At 36.3% G+C, this 22,932-nt stretch overlaps 1 protein-coding gene and 1 long non-coding RNA gene across 4 annotated transcripts; one reads left to right on the plus strand and one right to left on the minus strand.

Moving 5' to 3' along the window:
• Positions 1 to 824: 824 nt before the first annotated feature.
• On the minus strand, positions 825 to 18,979 carry malt1 (MALT paracaspase 1). Of its 3 annotated transcripts, none has more exons than XM_052124894.1 (18): positions 18,822 to 18,979; positions 17,467 to 17,691; positions 14,578 to 14,744; positions 14,081 to 14,202; positions 13,832 to 13,979; positions 11,455 to 11,633; positions 11,028 to 11,124; positions 10,563 to 10,637; positions 8,044 to 8,067; positions 7,912 to 7,935; positions 7,582 to 7,785; positions 6,863 to 7,040; positions 6,703 to 6,774; positions 6,479 to 6,606; positions 6,014 to 6,163; positions 5,682 to 5,839; positions 5,302 to 5,427; positions 825 to 4,443 (listed from the first exon to the last, which is right to left on the minus strand). In XM_052124894.1, exons 2-18 carry the CDS (start codon positions 17,613 to 17,615, stop codon positions 3,985 to 3,987), a joined length of 2,460 nt encoding a protein of 819 aa, XP_051980854.1. In that variant the 5' UTR covers positions 17,616 to 17,691; positions 18,822 to 18,979; the 3' UTR covers positions 825 to 3,984. The 3 variants fall into 3 exon arrangements, with proteins under 3 accessions (XP_051980854.1, XP_051980855.1, XP_051980856.1); XM_052124895.1 differs by having other exon boundaries at positions 18,818 to 18,905; XM_052124896.1 differs by lacking the exon at positions 10,563 to 10,637.
• A 23-nt stretch (positions 18,980 to 19,002) lies between these two features.
• On the plus strand, positions 19,003 to 22,623 carry LOC127642270 (uncharacterized). The gene is made up of 5 exons (XR_007970344.1): positions 19,003 to 19,141; positions 20,244 to 20,291; positions 20,578 to 20,738; positions 20,990 to 21,085; positions 21,561 to 22,623. It is a non-coding gene; the product is annotated as an uncharacterized LOC127642270 (long non-coding RNA).
• Positions 22,624 to 22,932: the final 309 nt, after the last annotated feature.

Consider the following 22,932-nt stretch of genomic DNA (forward strand, 5'->3'; position numbering starts at 1 on the left):
GGAGAATTGGATGAGTGGTCTCAGATCCGTTGCCAGGTGTTCTTCGACCTCATAGGCATTATGAGATAAGAATCAGAGCTGATATCTTGGCAAAGAGAGGTTGCAAAAAATATTGAATAAAAGGGTGCCAATAATTGTGGCCAATGCGTTTTGGAGAAAAATATTTATTTAATAATTAGATATTTCCCGTTTCAATTGTTTTACTTCAATTAACAGGTTAGATTTTTGTGATTTTTTTTTTTAATGAAAGTTCAAAAGGATAAAAGATGCTGATTTTTCACAGCATTCTTTGCTCATATTTACCAAGGGTACCAATATTTTTGCCACAACTGTACACTGTAGGGTATCTAGGTCAGGTTTGGGGAATGTACGACTAATTTTAATGATCGTAATCAATGATTAATCATACGGTTTTGACTAGATAACAATACATACAAAAACGCCCCAAAAAGGGCTTATATAGTCCAAGAGTCTGCTTCAGATATATATATATATATATATATATATATATATATATATATATATATATAATTAAACACAACGAATTATATTTAATTAGGAATATACATCATATGCAGACAGGCTATATTAATTTTCAGAACACCTTAAGGGAATTGAACCGTATCGCGACCAACCAGTTCGTCCGCCGAACCACTTTGCTCGATACTCTTGATCAATTCTCCAGAAGGTTTATTCTTAGTATAAGCTACTTAATCAAAGCACGTTAACTTACTTTGATAATATCAGCTCGTAGCTTTAGATCGCACATTAAAGAGGCTTTGCTTTATGACCAACAAACACAGACAATCAAGCGTATAATTGGGTTTAATACAAGGAACTAGGATATATCACTACACTTAACAAACAAACATTTAACATAGAATAAACATAAAATAAACAAAGTACACACAGTAAGGGAAAATAAAGAATTAGAGGTATGGCAAACTTATTTCCACAGTTAACCTTTCAGAGCCAGCACGGAAGTTACACACTGTAACGCATTTGAATTTCAATGAAATAATACTTGCACAATGGACCTTTGTGTCAGCTGAGCAAGACTGCGTGTATGTCGTGTCCTCGTGGCGTCCTTGAGATGGGCTTTCCATCGGTGTTTCCAGAGCGTGGATTGTTCGCGGAAAGTTCGAAGCGTCTTAAAGTTAACTGTTGGAGAGTTGCAGGGTTCCGGAGAGTTGAGATGTTCTGGGGAGTCCAAGGGAGGAGAGAGAGAGAGTTGAAGGGTTGTTCCGAAGAGGTCCAGAAGAGCGGGTGCAGAAAAGAGAGATGTAAGGGAGTTGTTCCGAGGGGGTCCAGAAGAACGGGGGAAGAGTGCAGAAGAGGAGAGATGTAAGGGATGCAAGAGAGGCAAGAGGAGTTGAAATGTTCAGCAGAAGAGAAGAGATTCAATGCCGGAGCCTAACTTTTAAGGCAGGGAGGTCACACCTCCTTTGGGAGAAATGACCCAATGAGGCTCCTTTGTTTTGGGCGCGAGATGGTTGCTTTGTCCGGTCAAGGCTCTTCATTTGCATAATTTACGACTTTAAAGGCTTTGGGTTGGATCACTCAAAAGACAGTAAAACATAGCAGACTACCTTTTAATGTACCCTTACATTTATATTCAGCTAGGACAAGTCGTAAGGTTTAATTTGATACCAAGAAACGTGTATTTGGTACACTTAAAAGTGGATATACATTTTAAGACACTTTATATAAGGCCTCAGAGTTTCACTACACAACTAAACAATCTTAACTAGTTTGATATAACAGAAATACACAAGTATACTGAAATAAACATATTTCCTTCAAAATAAGCCCTTCTGGGTTTTAAATGAAAGACACAAACATTTTTACGTTCAAAGTCTCCCCTTCCTTTTCCACATGATAAGGCACGAGAGTGTGGGGCGAGTCACATGGGTAGGGGGGTTTTGGAAGGCACGAGGATTCTCTGTCAATAGCGCATTATACTCCCCAGACTCGCCGGCGCTATTTCAGTGATTTAGATAAGGTTTAACAGTGTGTTCATTGTATTCACAATCCATGAGTCCATGATTTTCCTCATACTCTACAACACGCTAATCAATATTCATGATATTTAATGTATGCACTTTTAAATATAAAAATAAAGGGATCTTTTTTACTATATCATTATAATATTTATATAATATAATATTAGAATATTAGTTTTTTTTGCCTTAAATGAGCCTTGATTCTGAAAAACAAATAGGTTTTAAAAGAGCATGCTGTTGTTATTTTGAAAGACAATGGAATTATAGCTCAATAGACCAAGATCACCTAATGCCAAACGTATTTATAAAGGTCAGTTTGTTCAAATCATGCTTGAGGTTTCCCCTCAAACCATTGCTGTAGTTCTGAACAAATTATTGCATTAGATACAAAAAAAATCAAACAAAGTGGCATTTGCAAGTGGCATCCATTTTCTTAGCCATTTTGCAATTACTTTGAAACAAATTTATGAACTTTCTTCAAAATAAATGCCACTTGGTTTGATATCTTGTCTAAATTAATGTATTTGTAAGTGTTGATTAAGTGTCCACATTTTGGGTCCACTGTATCTGAGCAAAGAACTCCTAATGGATTTTAAAAACAATATTTGGTTGATTGACAAGAGTGAAGAGGATTAGATCATGCTCCAGCAGGCTGGAGATGAGGTTGATGTTCCAGAGGAACTGATCAAGATGGTGGATGGAGAAGTCCCACAGGAGGAGGAAAAGGGCTCTGTAATTCATGATCAGATGCAGCATATTCAAAATATGGACATGAGGCAGCTGAAAGAAACAGCTCAGGCCACAATAGTGGAGATGAAATCCAAGGCTGAAGAGAAGTGCACTATTATGTAATGTGTGGGAGGAGGACATTAAAAGTGTGTCATAGGACAATGTTATCTCTAAAATTCTGATGACACACATTTGCTTTGCCACTTTGTTTTGAATTTGTTCAATTTGTGAGTTTTTTTTTTTCATTTGGTTCCTCTGTGTGTTATATATATATATATAAAATCAATTATTGTTATTTATTTTTATTCCATTCATTATTTTCCTTTTTTTTTATTTATCAAATTGTGATCGGATGGTTTACTGTAAAGAAAATTTATCTTTTTATGTTAAAATACTTTCATCTTTCCCAGCTAAATATGCAGAATCAACTATACAATTGTGTTCGGGACACCTGTTTAAATGTCTGCATTCAGAAGAGCATACAATCCTATACTCTTACTATTGTTGCTGTATCTGTATCCTGCAGAAATAGTAAGAGTAGAAAGTTCATTTGCTATTCTGAAAATTGCAAATCAATATTGTATATATCAATTTCATTTGGAGACTCTAGTATAGTGGCACAGAAATTACACACTTCACCTTTAAATAATGAGGTCTGAGTTGTAATAAATATACACATTCTAAATGGTAAATATCACATATGTTTGATGCACTTTTTATTTAAAAATAAAGGTTGTTTTTGTCTAAATGTCTGTTTAAAATATATACGAGAAAATATATTTTATGTAATGAGGTGATAATGATACAGTATCTTTAACATAAATTATAATATAACATTTAACTAACATACTTACAATGACAGTATGTTACAGTATTTTCTTTATGCAAAATTATCATGTGTCACATGAAGTCAAGGACTGAAAACTGCTGGTAGTGATGACTAGGTATGTGGCTACATCTGGTACAGTCTGATAAACTCACTTACCCCACTATCCTTAATCATTCTATATAGGATGATATAGGTAAGGTGCCCCGCTTGGTGCCTTACATGTTCCCAGATTAAAGCAAATATGGTGAAACATAAATAATATCAAACCTCAAGGCACGCAAAAACTCATGAAGTTTGATGTTATTACCACCATATTTGAACTATTCCATTAAGCACTATCATAGATTAACCTCAGAAAGACTAACTTGGCCAAAGTCGAAATAGGAGCTCTTCCTAAACATCTAAATCGACAAACAGAAACCCTCAAGGATGGTTATAGAGTTGCAAGCTATTCATGAACTCATTCTGCATGTCATCAATGTCATCGGTGGTCTCAATGGGAATACTTGGTGGGGTCAAGAATGTTGAGTATGGCATGCTTTCATATTGATATGTGTGACCAGCATGCATTTGAAAGCCCCTATATCCCCCAACAGCTCCATGGAGTGGCTCACAGACATTGAGGTAGGGGTTGGCATACTGCTGGGGAAAGTTTGGCTCCTGGCTGTGGAAGCGGCAGTCAGATGCGGGACTGTGGCTGGGGCTGGTCGAGGGGCTATGGGGCATGTGACAGGTCAGTGGGCAGTTAAGCTTCAGGGTGGGCCGGTTAAGATCCAGTTTGGCAGTGAGAGGCTTTCCAATGTTAACGTCCATGTTCCATTGGACCAGGTCCTCTAGAGTGTTAAACAGGACTTGAAGGCAGACAGTGAATGCTAGTTCCTCCTGTAAAACAAAGAAAGAAACTTAGGTTTAAAGGGATAGTTCACCCCAAAAATGAAAATTCTCTCATTTACTCACTCACATGCCATTCCAGATATGTATGACCTTTTTCTCTTCTGAACACAAATGAAGATTTTTTTTAAGAATACATCAGCTCTGTAGGTCCATATAACACAAGTGAATAGTCACTAGAACTTTGAAGCTCCAAAAAGAACATAAAGGCAGCATAAAATTAATCCATATTGGTTGGATAATCCACATCTTCAGAAGCGATAGGATAGTTGTAGGTGAGAAACAATTCAACATTTAAGTCCTTTTTTTTTTACTATAAATCTCCACCTTTGATCAGCCCCAACCAGTAGGTGGCGATATGCACAATTCATTTGAATTGCCAAAAAACAAAAGAAGAAGAATGTGGAAGTGAAAGTGGAGATTTATAGTAAAAAAGGACTTAAATATTGATCTGTTTCTCACCCACTCCAATCATATCGCTTCAGAAGACATGGATTTGAACACTGGAGACTTGTGGATAATTTTATGCAGCCTTTGTGTGCTTTTTTGACATTCAGAGATCTGGTCACCATTCACTTGCATTGTATGGACCTACAGAGCTGAGATAATCTTCTACAAATCTTTGTTTGTGTTCTGCAGAAAAAAGATGGTCAAACACATCTGGGATGGCATGAGGGTGAGTAAATGATGAAAAACAAATTTGGGTGAACTATCACTTTAAATTTACACCAGTTTGAATTTATTTTAATATTAATAGTAAATCAGATCCAGTATCTACCAAAAGAACAATTCAGCATCATCAAACATTCTAAATGAGGGTGTGTGAAGATGTGAAGACTTGAGTTGTACCTTTAGTTTCTGTATTGAGCTAAGCCTGGTATAGAGGCAGTGCTGAGGGACACTGCCTGAGAGTAAGAAGCTACCTGTCTCCTCAAGAGTCTCCTTATTCATCAGCTTAGGATCTACATCCAGGTCCTTGAAAGTCAAGATAATACAAATGATTAAAATTAATCATAAATGTTTCTATCATGTTTTACTGTATCTGAGAGCTTTAATGAAAGCATTATAGAATATAATAATGGCATTATTAAAGTAAAAAATGCATTTAAGTCTATTCTTAAAAAATCATGCAAGATTAGTATTTATTTTATTTCTGTGTATGAATATAAATGTGAATAAATGAAACTTTGCAGTTGCTGTCTCCAAATATAAAATAAAAGACTTCTAACCAGAGGGAGGTTAGTGATGTGTGCTTGACATGACATCATCTCCTCTGGCTTTTTCACAATGCTGGTGTAGATGACCAGCACATTGGAGAACTCCGCAGCAAAGTCCATTTTTATCTGAACTCCACACTCAAAGTCCAAAATTCTGTTCTCTGGCAGTTCTGGGTTGAAACACAAATGCAAAAGGTTGATAAATGCTCATTTAGTTTGATATCTAGTACTATATTACTATTTAGTCCTGAGCTATAATCTTACATCTCACCCTGACAAAAGGTGAAACTGTTTTATAAGGTTACTTAAAAAGCCTGAGAATATTTCTCTGTGGCTGATTGTACCATGTGCTTTAGACCAGAGCAGGTTATGTGCCTGGGTTGGATCGGAGTAGTCTCCAGGGCGGATGGGATCGGTGAGGGAACGCCTCTCTGACAAACTGCTGCGGATCTCCAGAGCCTGTTTACCTTTTGTGGGGTCAAACTGACCCATATCTATAAACAATCAGTACAGTCATTTGATTGTACAGTGACACACAACCAAGCACAAGTGGATGCAATATACATACTGTATATTGTTGATTGTATGCATGGCTTGACTATATTTTGTTTTTTGGACATTAACTTAACTTTAATGTTATTATAATCAATGATAACAGTACTACAAATTCTGTTAAATTAATGTAAAAATATGAATGTTGTCTGTCAGTTAACCTTCAATTTTTTTAAACTAAATGAACCTGAATTTATAACTAATAAATGCATTCATGGTTAATTCAACTCTACTACAACATAACAAGGTTCCCTCACCTTCAGCCACGCTGTCTAGTAGAACAGTTATCTTTTCATCCTCTAGGAGGCGCTTCTTCAGGAATTTGATGAAGACTCCATTGGTGAATCCACTTGAACTCAATTCAAAAGCTTCAGCATCTTGGCAACTTCATGAAAAAAAATAACATATTAGACTTACAGAATACCATATCAGATAGAGAGAAAAGAAAAGGACAAAATTCAAACACAACACAGTTACTCACGTTGCATATCCAAAAACAATATTGGCTGTGACTTTGAGCATGACATTCGGCATGGCTTCATCATGTAAATTTCTGAAATATTATCAAAGGGTTATAATGATGAAGATTACGATGATCTAAAATTGTTATGAAACATTCTTTAACATCACAACATTCCCACCTTTTTCTGCACATATCCAGTAGGAAGACATTAAGTCCAGTTTCCTTCTCTTGCATCAATTTCAGAATGCTCTGCACACAGAGACAGTTGCCTGAACGGTATGGATTTGGGGCATCCACTGGCACCATGAAACTGTTCCCAAAATTCTCATAACCATGGCCAGCATAATACAACAAACCTATAGAGAGGAGAGCAAAAGGATTCCAAGAGTTAGTTTACCCAAACTGAATATCCTGTCATCATTTACTCACCCTCATGTTGTTCCAAATCTCTAAAACATCTTTCTTCTGTGGAACAAAAAAGCAGGTTTTTTGAAAAATGTCTGAGCTGCTATTTTCCATGCAATGAATGAAATTCACACAGTCAAGCTCCATAAAGTACATAAAAGTAGTCAACTTGTGCACTAAATGTTTGAAATCAATGTTTCCAAACACTAGCAGTTTTCATGTGTCATGTAACCAATAGCGATACACCTAGTTTGAATATGCAGAACTGCGAATGAGACCTTTTTGAATCTCGAAAGGCCCTTGTTACTGTATACTTTTGCTGTAAGGAAAAGAATAGCGTGAATATTCTTCAAAACATATTTTTGTATTGCATGAAAAATGAAAGTCGTACAGGTTTGTAACAACATGAGGGTGAGTAAAGGAATAATTCATATTTTTGCTAAACATAACTCTCACATATCATTTTATATACTGTATGTGAAAAGACCTTACCATACACTCCCTTATGAAGCAGAGACAAGAACTCCTCCACAGCGTTGCGCATCTCTGACTCTGTCAGATCTAGCAAAGACACCACTTTAAAGTTCAGTTGCCGCAACAGATTGGTGAGGTCGTACACGTCAACCATGGGCGCTTTCAGCTGTGGGTGGTTTCGATATGTGAGGTTACCAATCAGAAGAGCCACTTTGTCTGTAGCTGTAGGGAGATCCACATATTTATAGTGAAAAAGGCCTGTGAAGTGCTAACGGCAAATTCGAAGAAAAAAAAAACATTATTATTATTAAATTCAAGTTAGTAAATAAAATACTGTTGTCTACTCACCATAAGGTTTCTCAAAACTGTAATCTGATGAAGAAAATTATAATGAGTCAATGAGTTACAGTTTGTTTAGTTTTTCTTGTCAGTATAAGCAAGAAATCTTCAAGACTGGATGTGATGGAGACAAGAACTTACCCTGTTCATTGGTCAAAAAGTCATCTGAAAATCAAAGAGAAATAGATTTCACATGCTGGTATTATATTATTTTCTGAAAGCACATCGCAACGATAGTAATGAAGAGGAAATACAGCTTATAGATTACAAAAGGAATCTGTTTTTAGAAACCAATGAGTTTTGACCTATAACTAACCCCATCCTGCCACAACGAGCCCTTATATCCACTTTAAAGGAATAGTTCACCCCAAAATGAAAATTCTCTCATCATTTACTCACCTTCAAGCCATCCCAGATGTGTATGACTTTCTTTCTTTCTTCTGCTGAACAAAAAGACTTATATAAGAATATCTCAGCTCTGTAGGTCCACACAATACAAGTGAATGGGTACCAAAATGTTTAAGCTTCCAAAACCACATAAAGGCAGCATAAAAGTAATCCATATGACTCTAGTGGATAAATCCATGTCTTGAGAAGTGATATGAAAGGTGTAAGTGTGAAACAGATCAATATTCAAGTCCTTTTTTTTTTTTATAAATCTCCACTTTCACTTCCACATTCTTCTTCTTTTGTTTTTTGTCGATTCACATTTATTGTGCATATCGCCACCTACTGGTCGAGGCTGATAAAAGTTGAAGATTTATAGTAACAAAAAGGACTTGAATATTGAACTGTTTCACACTTACACCTATCATATTGCTTCTGAAGATGTGGATTTAACAAATATGGATTACTTTTATGCTGCGTTTATGTTCTTTTTGGAGCTTCAAAGTTCTTGTCACCATTCACTTGCCTGGACCTACAGAGCGATATATTCTTAAAAAACAAATCTTCATTTGTGTTCAGCAGAGAAAAAAGTCATACATATTTTCATTTTTGGGGTGAACTATTCCTTTAAACCTAAGTTTCTTTCTTGGTTTTACAGGAGGAACTTGCGTTCACTGTCTGCCTTTAAGTCCTGTTTAACACTCTAGAGGACCTGGTCCAATGGTCCAAAGCCTTTTTTAACTATAAATCTCCATTTTCACTTTCACATTCTTCTTGTGTTTTTGTCAATTCACATTCTTCTTGAAAACATACTGGGCAGGGAAGAAAATGTATAGTAAATATTAACTTAAATACTGATCTGTTTTTTGGAGCTTTACAATTTTGGTGCCCAGTCACTTGCATTGTAAGCACATACGGAGCTGAAATATTCTTCTAAAGATCTTTTTTTGTGTTCAGTAGAAGAAAGAAAGTCATACACATCTGGGATGGCATGAAGCTGAGAAAATTATGAGAGAACTTTCATTTTTGGGTGAACTATTCCTTTAAGAAAATTAACTTTGAGATATATGAGGTTCATTTTGAGAATAGCATTGTACCATGTCCTCAAGATGCATTCATTATATATCAAAGCGGTGACCTCCACCAACTCCATCAGCAAGACTAGTCAAGATAGAAAGTGAAATACATTTAAATGTTTCAGATTCAAACCAAATTAAGCTCTATCGACAGCATCTGTGGCTTGCTGTTGATTATCAGAGAAAAAACAAGTTAAAAAACCTGTTCTTTGCTTCACAGTAATGCACTTACAATGGAACTCTATGAGCCAAGACATTGCACTAGGATAAATATTAAACTGCACACTGAAAACATTATACATGTTTTACATAATACTATTTGTTTTACTCCTGTCATGACCATGTAAATTCAATAAACTCCATCCACCTATCAGAAGTCTCATCACTGAAATGATGATTAAGACAACTTTAAAGCTCAAATAACAGACATTATTGCACTTTTAGCACTTTTAAAAAATATGAGCTACTACTAAACCCTGCAGAATGCTGGTGCTTCCATTGAACGTGTATTAATGTACACAATTTAGTTTTTACAAACTCTGGGATGAATCAAAAATATGGTCTGTGCTAATAATTTGTAGATAGAGCTTAACTTGTTTTGAACCTGTAATGTTCCTTTAAAGGTGCACTCAGTAATTATTCCTCATTAAAACTGTTTTATGCCTAAAGAAATTCATTGTCATTTTGAAACATATGTAAAAAACATAACCACTCACATGCGATAAAGATACTAGTCATATCAGTAATCTTATAAAAGCTGTTTTATTCTATATGGAGGCGGTCACCTCTAGGAGGCTGCCATGTTAGGATCACATGACCAGCGGAATACTTCTCACTAAATCCCAGTAATCGCCCTGTAATTGGACACTTTCACTCATTGATTAAATGAATCATGGCTGACTGTAAATAGTGAATTTCTACAATGGTTTCTGTAACTGAAAACTATTGATTTTTAATGCATACACTCCACAAGGTGTTACTGTAAGTCCAAGATGACACAAACGAAAAAGTTACTGAGTGCACCTTTAATATCCTAACCAGAGCGGAGACCCAAAGTTAAAAAAAAATGCATGAATCATTTAAGCAGATGGTATGATGATTGAATTTGAAATGCATCCAGATTTAGATTCTACTAAACGGATTGACACCAAAAATTCCCAGGTACAAGAGAGGTGCCAATACATCTTTAAATGATACCTTCAGAGCATTCCATCGCCCCTGAAATTTCAGGCGATATCCTTTTCTCTTTCATTTCAGGATGGCAAGGATTTTCTTGATGGAGAAAATGGGGTTGGGGTGTCCACAAAAATTAGTAAATAAAGTTAAAAAATTTATTGTAACTACCAGAATGCAGAATTGGCACCTCTTAGTGGTTTACCAATGACATTACAGGTGTTTCTGGCAATCAGGCAATCCACTAGACTGAATAACTTAACCATATGTTGCTTATGGCACCATCAAGTCATTCTCTATGCACTAGGGTTTTATAGGATACTTTCAATAGCTAAATAAACTTTAACATTTAAATGGTCCTTTCATGTGCAACTGATCAATATCTTCTTGCAGGTATACATATTAGATTGACTTCACTAATGATCACGAAATGAATTTGATTAGATAGCGTCTACTGAATGAATTAATGAAAAACAAAAGATTCCATACCAATAATGACATCTACTTCATTGCTCCATGTTCTCTCATTGTTGCAGAAGATCTCACAGCGATATCTTCCCCTGTGCTCTGGCAACAAAAGATCAACCTAATTTAAGCCAGAAAAAAATATACAAATCACTCTCATTGTGCACTGCAGTCTAGTTTTTTATATACATACAAGATTGCAAACCTGCATGACTTTATTTCTTCCATAGAACACAAAAAGAGATTTTAGGCAGTATGTTGGGGACTGAGAGCCCCATTCACTTTCATTGTTTATTCTCCCCTTGATTTCCATGGAATAAAGAAACCCATATGGGTTTAAAGAATAAATATTTAAATATGGGCAGAAGGGTGACAAATTGATGATAGAATTATCCTTTAATTGACTACACCCAAACTGCAGTATCAAAAATGATCAATGGTCTCCTCTTACAGTGTACTTCCTCTTGATGGCTTTTTTGATTGGCACTCCATTTCTATACCATTGATATTGTGGTAGGGGTCTGCCAATAGCTCCACACTCCAGATTGAGTGAATCACCCACCAGCAGCCTTTGCGGTTGAGGTTGGATCACCACTTTTGGCCTGCCCTCTGATACCAGAGATACTAACCCTGAACAAAAGCAGAAATAATAGCATTTTCCATTTTGATATCAAAGACAAATAATGCAGTTTTCATGATAACTCAATCTTTAGGTTTCTTTAGAGATCAGAATGATATATTATTAAATGTTGATTGTGTCATTTCTGCATTATTAGTTTCATTTCTGCAATATTAATGTCAACAAAGGAAATTGCAAAAATAATGACAGGTCTGCTGAACGCCCCATCTGACAGACAAACATATAGTTCTGCCACAAACTCATGACATCGGTTGATATTCTAACTTATATATAAATATAACTTGCTTTTAGCACCACACAGTGGACATCTCACTATGTAGCCTTAAAAGCAAGTTCAATTTTCTTCTAAACAGATGAGGTTTTTAGGGTTAATGCTCTATTGAGTTTTATTTATTTTTTTAAACCTACCTCACAACCCTAAACCTAACCGATAGTGTCATGAAATTGTTGAAGCAACCACATCATTTTGTGGTGCTTCTGTAATATTTTCAGCCCACATGTTAACTTGCGTGAAAGTCAGGACTTGTACTCCGGTCCTTTGCATAGCATGTGCAACTCTCTATCATCTGAGCTACTGTACAATTTGATCACACTCAAACTGCTTGTAGTGTAGTTGGTTATGAAATGAAAACTTTAAAATGTTTCACCTTACAAGTCATGCTGTATATTTAAAGTATTTAGATATAATAAGTTAGCTTTGTGTGAAGAACAGGGTAAAAAAAAAAATTATGAAATGATAATGAGGTTTGAAATTGAATAAAAGTCATTGTCGTTGTAGCACCTTTTAGTGTTCATTTCACCAGGAAACTGCAGCGATATGTACAATGAGCAAAGTAAAAATCAATTTGCTAAAATGTAGGTATATTAACTAGGGCAGTCGATTTAACGCGGTAATTCAGTGCAATTAATTTGACAAAAAAATAACCTGTTAAAACAATTAATCGTACCATAATAAGGAAGATATTATGTATATATATATATATATATATATATATATATATATATATATATATATATATATATATATGCATACATACACACACACACACACACACACATACATATACTGTATATAATATACTGTATAAATATAAAAGAGTTTATCGATGCAAGCCTAATTGTGAAGATTGTGCCTGGCTGGTTACTGGCTGTTGCTATGGTTATGGATGGTGACCACGTGAAGCTTGGCCAAGTATCATGGACTGAACGTGAACTTTAAATTCACATGGAACTGGGGCTTAAACAACTCCAAAATATAGACCATTTCAAGGATGTAAACAATAACACAGGAATTAGAACGCTACTGACATGGGAGCATTTCCGGTATGATTATCAGATCCTTTAAATAAGGCTATGAGTTGACACATTTTCTCAAATGACTTCAAAGCTTTACCTGAAGTGACTTATCCAGACATATTGTTGATACTGAGCATCAAAGCGAAAGAGGCGACAAACTGACTATTCCTTATCCCTTAAGCACACCCCTACACCCACCCCTAAACATAGCATACTAGGAAGTCAACATTTGTCTGCTAAATGTAAATGTAAAAGTAAATGACATGTGCAGTTTCATTCATTATAATGGGAGCAATCTATAGTCACATTTAGAGCTCTACAAATCAAACTTACAAATAGTTGGCAAAAATGTTGCTCACCTACCAGAGATAAGTTGTGTGCTACAATTGTTAGTTCTACACATATTCAGCAATCTAAGCTGTGGACCTTGTGGACCCACTAATTAGTGCAAATACGTCCAGGAACATGTGCGTTTTGCGCATTCAAAGACGTGCAGTTAGAAAAATCGTGCTGTGCTCGTTCTATACATGGAAGCTCAGTATTTACATCTGACCGAAGTATACTTTGGGCTTTTGCAGTGTTGTGCCCTGTACTGGAGGGTCTCTTTTTACAGTATATACACATTACCTTGTTTTTATATTTTGTGTATTTAGCAAATTTCCTATTGTTTGGCTGCTCTTAAGAGTCCATATATTCCTAAGAAATGCGTCCACTAGCACATTCAATTGTGATATAATATGACTTTTTTTTTACCTCAGTTATGTTGCATAAAAGAATATGTGCAAATAATCTTAAAAACGGTTAACTGTGGATCTAACCGTCAAAAACACACACCGCGGCATCCCTACCGTGGACAATCCTCACTTGTTCATGCAGAACAAAAATTACTAACCATATCTTGGTGGAACATCAAGGACGTCTACTTGGGCCCAATGACTGAACTCATATGTGTTTCCACTGTTCACTCTACAGATGTAAAAGCCTGAATCTCTGACCTGGACTGGACTGAACACCAGGTCTGCAGAGAAGCTGTTAGGTACCTGAAAGAATCATAAGAGGAAGGTATGGATGATATAATTAATGTGAAGGGTTGACAGTTGACAAGTGTGTTCCCTATGTGTAATGTTATATTTCTACATACCTCCACTGTTTTCTTAAACCACTGATATTGCACATGTGAAGCACTAACAGCACAACAGCTTAGACGAAGGTTGTGTCCAGCAATGACAGACACTGACAGCGGCTGGACAAGGATTTGAATTCCTGTTGAGATTCATTCAAAAGAAAGCCGAAACTGAGAAACTACTGAAAATGATCTCTCAACCAGGCCCTTGGAATCACTTATGATTAATGTTCATTCTTCAATCACTTCTGTAAATGAGTGATTGATGCATATCATGTCCATGTATTTTTTTTATCAACATCCAGATTTTAGGTTTGATTTATATGACTGTATAAGGGAAAGTGTACATTTAAAGTGCAGTGACCACTTGTAATCTCCTAATTGGCTTCATATATTACACAGCAGTCACTTAAGATAATGTGATGTGACAATGCACTGTTGAAACATATCTAGGTCAACAGTGATGTCTCTTGACCTATGAAACAAACTTTGTGTTTGCACTGAGGCAGTTGTACCTGAAGGTTTGAGACACTGCAGGGCATCTGTTTGATCCATGATCTGTAGAAATTCTACCAGATCACCCAACATACAGCCTTTATCTCCTATGAGTTTGAGCAGGGTGCGGGAAGGACTGCCATCTATCTCCAAAACCTTCAGTGAGCACATGTCCATATCATCCAGACTGTTCATGTGAATGGGAAGAAAAAGCAAGAAAAGGTTTTTTTAAAGGAATATTCTGGGTTCAACAATATTTTGGCTCAATTGACAGCATTTGTGGCATAATGTTGATTAAATCTGTACAGGGATGGAAAGAAGCTCTGGAAGCTTGATTGAATGAATACAATTTATGATGAGGACACGAGAGCAGCTCCTGTCAATATTGAACAAGACCAAGAAATTCTGACAGTAAGAAGAGCTACAAACTGCTTTATTTACAACTATGTACAGGTCAGTAACCTCTTTGTACCAGAGAACAGAAAACACCAAGTCCGTGAAGAACAGAGTAACACCACCAGTTAAGAGCAGCAAGAATCTTACATAAACAAGCCAGTCAGCATGAAGGAATTTGAAGAAACATTGAAGACCTAGAATGAAATGAAATCCCCTGGTCCAGACAAAGTCACCAATGAAATGCTACAACATCTTGGCATGAAATCCAAAATAAACCTTCTAGCCATAATTAACAACAGCTGGAAGACAGGCCATGTCCCACAGGTCTGACGATAAGCTAACATGGTGTCAATCCACAAGAAAAACAAAGATAAAGGTGGGCATTTACAGACCCATAAGCCTTACCAGCTGTGAAAGAAAAGTAATGAAAAGGCTTATAAACATCAGACTCTCGTGGCATATGGAGAAAAACAACATCATCACTCCAGAACAGGCAGGCTTCAGGCTATACGTTCAACTGAGGACCAGGTGGCATAATATTGTCCAGGTGATTGAAGACAGCTATCAAGACAAGAAACACTCTCTAACTGTATGGACTGATATGGAGAAGGCCTATGATAAGGTCCAGAAGGATACATTGAGACTAAAACTCTGGAAGAGTGATGTATGCTGCATGTTCAGAAACCTGCCTCGAAATGTTAATGGGGCCATCTACGCTGACTCTGGTTCTCAGAAGAAAATTTTTCCACTGCCAACTAGAGGCTTCAGGAGGCTCTGAAAGTTCTAGAGGATTGGACAAAGAAGTGGCTTGTGAAAATCAACCTTAAATAGACAGCCTACATGATCATCAGCCTGTCCCCAAATGAACAGAAGTCTACCCTTAAAACCTTACTGATGAGGACAACCCCACATACCTCAGGGTAACTTTTGACAAGAGACTGATCTGGAAGCAACAGACAAAAAAAGCTGGAGCTAAAGCCAAGATGCATCTGGCACTGATGAAGAAACTGGCTGGTCCAAACTGGGGTGCAGATGACGTAATACTCACGTAAATTTACTCAGGCATAGATAGACCAGTTCTTGAATATGCTATGACTACATGGAGCATGGCAGTCAAACCCAACATTAAAAAGGTCAGCAAAGAGCAGAATCAAGCAACCAGGATCAACATTGGAGCAATGAAGTCAGCCCCTATCCAGGAGCTTGAAAAAACACAGGTCTAGGTAAGACACAAAACTCCTTACCAAAGCAGCCAAGTTCAAAAGACTACCAGAGCACCAATTGAAGGTCAGACTGTCCTAGCCAACTAAAGGAAGACTGAAGAAGGGAATCTCTGTCCACCATACAAGGATTTTAGAGAGAGATGACATCCAGATCTTACGGTTTATGAGCTGAAATATTGAAAAGGCTCTCAAAGCAGTACTGAAAAGAAGTCCTACACCACAGAACACATCCAGAATAACTACCCTAAAAATAGCTGGACCCATGTCTACACAGATGGCTCTGCTGAAGATGCTATCAGAAACTCTGGGCTCAGAATATACATTAAGAATGCAGGAGGAAGAGAAGAAAGGATCTCCCTCGCTACTGGCTTGTACTCCACAAACTACAGCAGAAGCAGTAGCCATTAAAACACGTGCAGCCTTTTTCAAGAACAGCTGCAACACCTCCAGTACCATTGTCTTCTTTACAGATGCCCTGCCTGTCCTGCAGGTGCTTCAGACTGCCAGAGACAAAGAACTGAACAAACTATCCTCATTTCTCACCTCCCTTTGTAGAGCCCATACTGTCGCCTTGCAGTAGATTTCATTAAAATCTACCATTTACAAAGAGACAAAACTATCATCAAGGCCAGCAACACAGCAAGTGGCTGCACCAACACCCACCCCAACGCTCAACCACCACCTGTTCTCCAAGTTCTGAATCAGCCAGTCAGATCAGTGCCCTACTTAGACTGGCAGCATGACAACAGAACATCTTCTGCAGGCATGCCCACTATACGAGAGACTGAGGCGTCAGATTAGGATGACCAAGACACCCATGGAGAGGAAGATCTTCGGCGGCCTGGAGGCAGCCTTCATACTGGAGATGTCCGTGTCCATTTGATTGTTTGCCAAGAAGAAGAAATAAATAATACATGCATTTTGACAGAAGAATTAATGTAAGTGCTTTTAAAAAATTATAAGCTTCACACTTCTGCCTTTAAACCCTTAGAAAATGTACCTCATTTGCTTCCATTGTAAGTGCCTCACTGAAACCTAGATTTTGGCTTTTTTTTTTTTTTTTCAAAGAAAATTAGGGACGAGTCAAAATTTATTTTTGTGGTAATCAAAAGTATTCCATAAATACTGTCAATTCAGCTTAACTTGTATTGAACCTTGAATATTCCTTTAAGTGTTAACATGTCAAAACAAGCAGACACATTTTTGAAACATATAATATCCAACAGAAAATTGAAGAAAATATCTTGAGGCTGCAGTGTTGAGGCTGTTTGATAAAGATTAAGTTGTTACCTCACTTTGAATCGCTTGTCACTTTTCACGATCTCCCCCAGTTTTCGCCATCCCTTACTGTTGGCCTTGTCAAGAGACTCGCTGAGCCTCTTTAACACAGATTCTTTCAATAAATTTATGTTCAAAGAGTTGTCATTCAAATCTGACATGATGAAGGATACCAGATGATACTCAATAGTGACTGCTTGACCAGCTGCTCTCTGGTTTACACATTCAGTACAGCACCTGAGAAAGGCAAAGTAGATGACATGACATTTCAGGCAGTGACCGCAATCTCCTCTGGTGTTACATGCTATACGTCATCTGCGGCTACTTTAAACCACATTTTTACAATTCATTAAAGTATACAAACACAGTTTTGTGACCAAATATTAATTAAGAAACTATAGCCTTTGAATGTATTTATCAACCCACAGACTAATAAAGTGAACTGCAATAAAGCTACAGGTGATTTAAATGGTGAAAATCATTGTTGAATATAAAAAAAGTCCACACTGTAAAAATTTGTTGACAATTAACAAAATGTTTTTTTAATCCATATGGTAACAACTACATTAACTTGATTTATTATATTAAAACGTTACTAATATTAATAATAGGCTTAATAATATGAAGAAGATGAAAAACAACAAAAACAACAAGAAAAATAAGTACAAATAATAATATAATAATATATTTTAAATAATAATATGAATAAATCTACCTGACTACATTAGGTTACACTGATGTAACCTAAAACTAACATAACATTTTTAAGGGTCAGATCAAGCAGAAAAAGCTCTTTAACAACTGCAGTTTACAGTTTCACTTCTTCTAGTGCATTCAATTGTCAACTCCTCATATAAAGAGTATGAATGTTGCAGGGCTGGATTGGTAATCTGGCATACCGGGCATTTTCAAGGTGGGCATTTTCAAACCTGACTTTGGGGCCGATCAGGTGCGGACTGGCCATCGTGAGAAACGGGCCGAATGGGCCGCGATAAGTTGAATTGAGCCGCCGCGTTATGCAGAATGGGCCACAAAACGGCGCCGCGATATGCCGAAGGGGGCAGCGATATGCAGAAAAGGACAGATACACCCCTGAATGTTTATGAACTACGTGGGCATCGTCATTCCTTTCAAAAAAGTTAAAAATGTCCCTTAGGTTCCTCATTCATGAGAATTTGGGAATTTGCTGATCAATAGTGATGTCCAAGCTTTTCTCATTTGAGTTTAGTTCAAGCTTTCAAGTGTCATGCCAAATTCTTCAAAAAACACAAAACGATAGATTAGATTTCGCCACAAACAAAAACTTTTAACACATGTGGCTGGAACGGTATAATGTCAGAAAATCGGTGAACAACGAGCGCACCTACCGCAGACGGATCAGATGTTGAAATGGATCACATTATTAAGCAAAACTTTGCTAATCCTTCGTATCACTGACTGCTGCGGGGAAATCCAGCTTCAGAAAGAATTCGTTGCGTAAACGCATCACTTCCTGATGTATGACAAAGAGGAAGGTGTTTGTGTTTCATCTCTCCTAAGCTCAAAAGGTCCTTGAAAGGAAGTGGCTGTTCACACCGTGCGCGCAACGTGCCCGTGTGCGTCTTTCTTTCGTATTGTCTTTCTATGTAAATATGCGCTAAACGGAAGCCACGTCCAGCTGTTTTTTCACTGTCGCACGAAGGTTCAGGTAAAAAAAAGAGCGTCAACTGCGCGTCTTGAGACATCTGCGTTATTTATATGCGTTGCGTCTTGTTTTAGATCAGCGTCGCGTTTTTTTAGACGACGTGTCAGTTAAAAAGAGAAATTCGGCTTTTAAAAGCGCGTCTCGAGACACCTGCATTGTGTCAATGCGTTGTGCTGCGTCAGTTCGGGCTGAACGGCCCCCCGACGATCATAAGAGACAACACAGGACGTTCCCTAGTGACAAACTAAAATAACCTAGAACGTTCTTAGGTGTTATTTATTTAGCCATAAAATAACCTTCCCAGAACGTTGCAGGGAGGTTTTTGTGTCATAACCTTAAAATAACATTTACAGAACGTTCTCTAATGGTTATTTTTAGGTTTGATTATTGTAACCATAATATAACCTTCCCACAACGTTGCAGGGAGGTTTTTGTGTCATAACCTTAAAATAGCATTTACAGAACATTCTCTAATGGTTATTTTTACACTCTCAAAAAGGATGTGTTAATTAATAATCATTTTTTGTGTTATTGCTATTCTAACACATTTTGTGTCATTTTAAGTTGATCATGTGTAAAAAGAAAAAGAAATAGAGAGAGAGAAACAACACAGTGTGTCCAACACAATATTAACTTGTCAATTAGTAAACACACTTTACTAGTTTGGGATTGTTTAACTTTGTATTATATGATCATCCACCATATAATGCTTCAGCATTTTCCTACAGTATTACACGTCAAACTTTTGTGTCGCGTACATTGTAATCCTGATTTCATATTTAAACACAATTAAAACAAAATAATTTAATTCAGACACTATTCAGACCAGAAATAGACAACTTTATAAATTAAACTTATCCATTGATAAAAGATTACTTTAACCTTTTTGTACATAACATAAGAGTAGATGCAGTTTCATTGTATTTCATATCTTTATTATTGTACTAATTCTTGTTACATTTGTTGTCCTTTGAGGATGAAAAATTGGATGTAGATGCAGCCAGTCCAAGTCATCAACAGAATGGATGACTTGCATATACATAATTACAAGTAATATACTTGAACATATTTTAACTGCCTTTTTTTTTCTTTTCTTTTTTTGAAGGTTGCCCCAAAGAACACGCATGAAGCTGGTCCAAGTAGTCAACAGAAGGTGTGTATATATAACAGAGTGCTGAAATAACAGCACTATTTTCAATATTTGTATTACTCTGTTTGAATTTTTTGGCCCATTCCACAGAAACTAACAGTCTGTACACTTGTACAGTACATCTGTACATTTTGTCAGTAAATTTTGACTGTCTTTATTAATGAGTGAATCATTCATCAGTTCATTTAAAACTGCTGATTCATTCAGGAGCAATATAAGGGATTAACTTTGAGTAACTGAATCACTAACTCATCTAATAAGAACTACTTTGTGCTTTTTATATTTCCAGCATCAACGTAATATACTTGATGTAGACACAATGCGAGCACTACTTGAAAGCAAAGGTCTGAGTATATATAAGGATTATGAAGCTTCAGGAATGCTTTCAGAGACATCAAGAAAGCTCCTTGTGAAGATAGGAGTCAGTGCGTTGGTGGAACAAAGTGGATTGTAAGTTTACAGTTGAGAAATTAACTACAACAACTGTGAATGCAATAACGTATAAAGATGTTGAATACTTTGAAAACACACTGATTACTTTTAATAATTTGAACATAATTGGGGGGGAAAACTTGTAAAACAAACTGCTTATCAGCAGCAGAAAAAACTGACTGAATTTGGTTCCTGTATTTTATTTTAATGTATTATGTATGAGCTGAATTAGGTAATTCTTCCATGATATGTCTTTATTTTGCTTATAGTTACCCTTCTAATGAAGAGAAACGGATGTTGGCAGAAAGTGTGGTAACACTGTTTCCTTCTCTGAAGATCAAGATGGGAGAAGAGAATGAAGGATTGTAAGTTGCACTTATTAAAACACACAAAGACCACTTTAAATAAATGCAAATTGGAATAGTACTAATTGTGGTATGTTAATTAGTTAACAGGATACAAATCAATTGAAAATTTAGTGACTGTCATTGGTTTTATTTTTATTTTTTAAATTATCAATATCACAGTTACAATAACACCAAAAGTACATCCACTCTGGTTTGCTCGCCACACATGGGTTCTTGTAAAAGTTACAATTGTTAGGGTTAGCAATAACAATTTCACCATATAATGCTTCAGCATTTTCCTACAGTATTACACGTCAAACTTTTGTGTCGCGTACATTGTAATCCTGATTTCATATTTAAACACAATTAAAACAAAATAATGTAAAAAAAATCACCATGCCATCTGGCCCATTGACACTGTTTTTTGCAAGGAGCACTATTCAGACCAGAAATAGACAACTATTTATTTATAATTCCTCCCCCTTTCATCCAGGAACATTTCTATGACCCAATTTCCCACAGTGGATTTATTGAGATGAGACTTCGGAATCTACGGAGGACACTTCATGATGATCAGCGTCGCTACCAGCTCAAACGTAGTCGAATCAGTGATTCCTCTGGAGTGTCTATCACTTTGGAAATAACTGCTGAAGGGGAGGAGGAGTCCCTCTTGGGAGTGGACGACTGTGATCAAAAGGATGAAACCATCTCCAGAAAACCTCAATACCATCAAATCTGGCATGGAGAAAACGTACAATAATCGCAGGTTATGGGTCGCAAACATGTCCCCAACAGTGAAAACAAACTGGTTGTGTACTTGCTTTAAACTGTGACTTAAGAGAAGAGCGTCTCTTTGGTGAAGTTTTACACATAGTTCCACAATTTGAAAAAGAAATTGTTTTAGTTTTTCTTAGAGTTTTAACACAAATATACTTTCACCCACACTTGTATGCTTACCCTGTCCAAAGAACAAATGAGTACAAAGTGATTAATTTGAGCAATGCTGCTGATGTAAAACCTCTTCACATGATTTCCTACAAAGAAAACCTTTTTGTAAATCCAAGATATAAAATTGTTTAAAAATGTCTTTATGAAAATCAAATGACATGTGAATGTTGACTTTGTGAAATGTTGAATGTTGTCTTTACTGATTGATGAGTACAGTCAAATTATTAAGTCTCATTTACTACAATTTAAAGCTTCTAGTATTATTTATTTTTTATATTAAGTATTTTTTGTTCAGTCTAATTTTGTAAGTTGGTATATAGAATTATATTCAGTACTCGTTAGCAGCAGAACTAATATGAATAAGAATGAAGTGACCTCAGTTATATTGATTTGCGAGCGGTGTGATTTTCTGCATCTGTTTAGATGTACATGTATAAATGATTTTCCCTAACATGACATTGACATTAAAGAGGTTATACTTCCAGTTTATCTATATTACTGACAAATGTTTTCTGAATGTGCTGCTCTTTACATTGTGTGAACAAAATGTGAGTGGTGCTTGTTTTGTGAAAATGTAGCAGTTAAGTTTTTAATAAATTATTTTTTTTAAATGCTTTTTTTGTTTTGTGTTCATTTTAACTGGTCAAAAATAGCACATCTATGACACAAATTGTGTGATTTACGACATATTAGTGTGTTAAATATTTAACACACTCCCTGTGTTAAGAACAATAACACACTGGTTGTGTTAAAAGTAACACAAAATGTGTTGTCCTTAACTAGACACACAGGTGTGTTAAGATATAACACAGGTTGTGTTGTTTTTAACACATCCGTTTTAAGAGTGTAGGTTTGATTTTTCATAATTATTCAATATCATATAGACAATTTTTCATAAACTTTACAGAGAGGTTCAC

The sequence above is a fragment of the Xyrauchen texanus genome, chromosome 4 (genome assembly GCF_025860055.1).
Source record: "Xyrauchen texanus isolate HMW12.3.18 chromosome 4, RBS_HiC_50CHRs, whole genome shotgun sequence".
Taxonomy (NCBI): Eukaryota; Metazoa; Chordata; class Actinopteri; order Cypriniformes; family Catostomidae; genus Xyrauchen; species Xyrauchen texanus.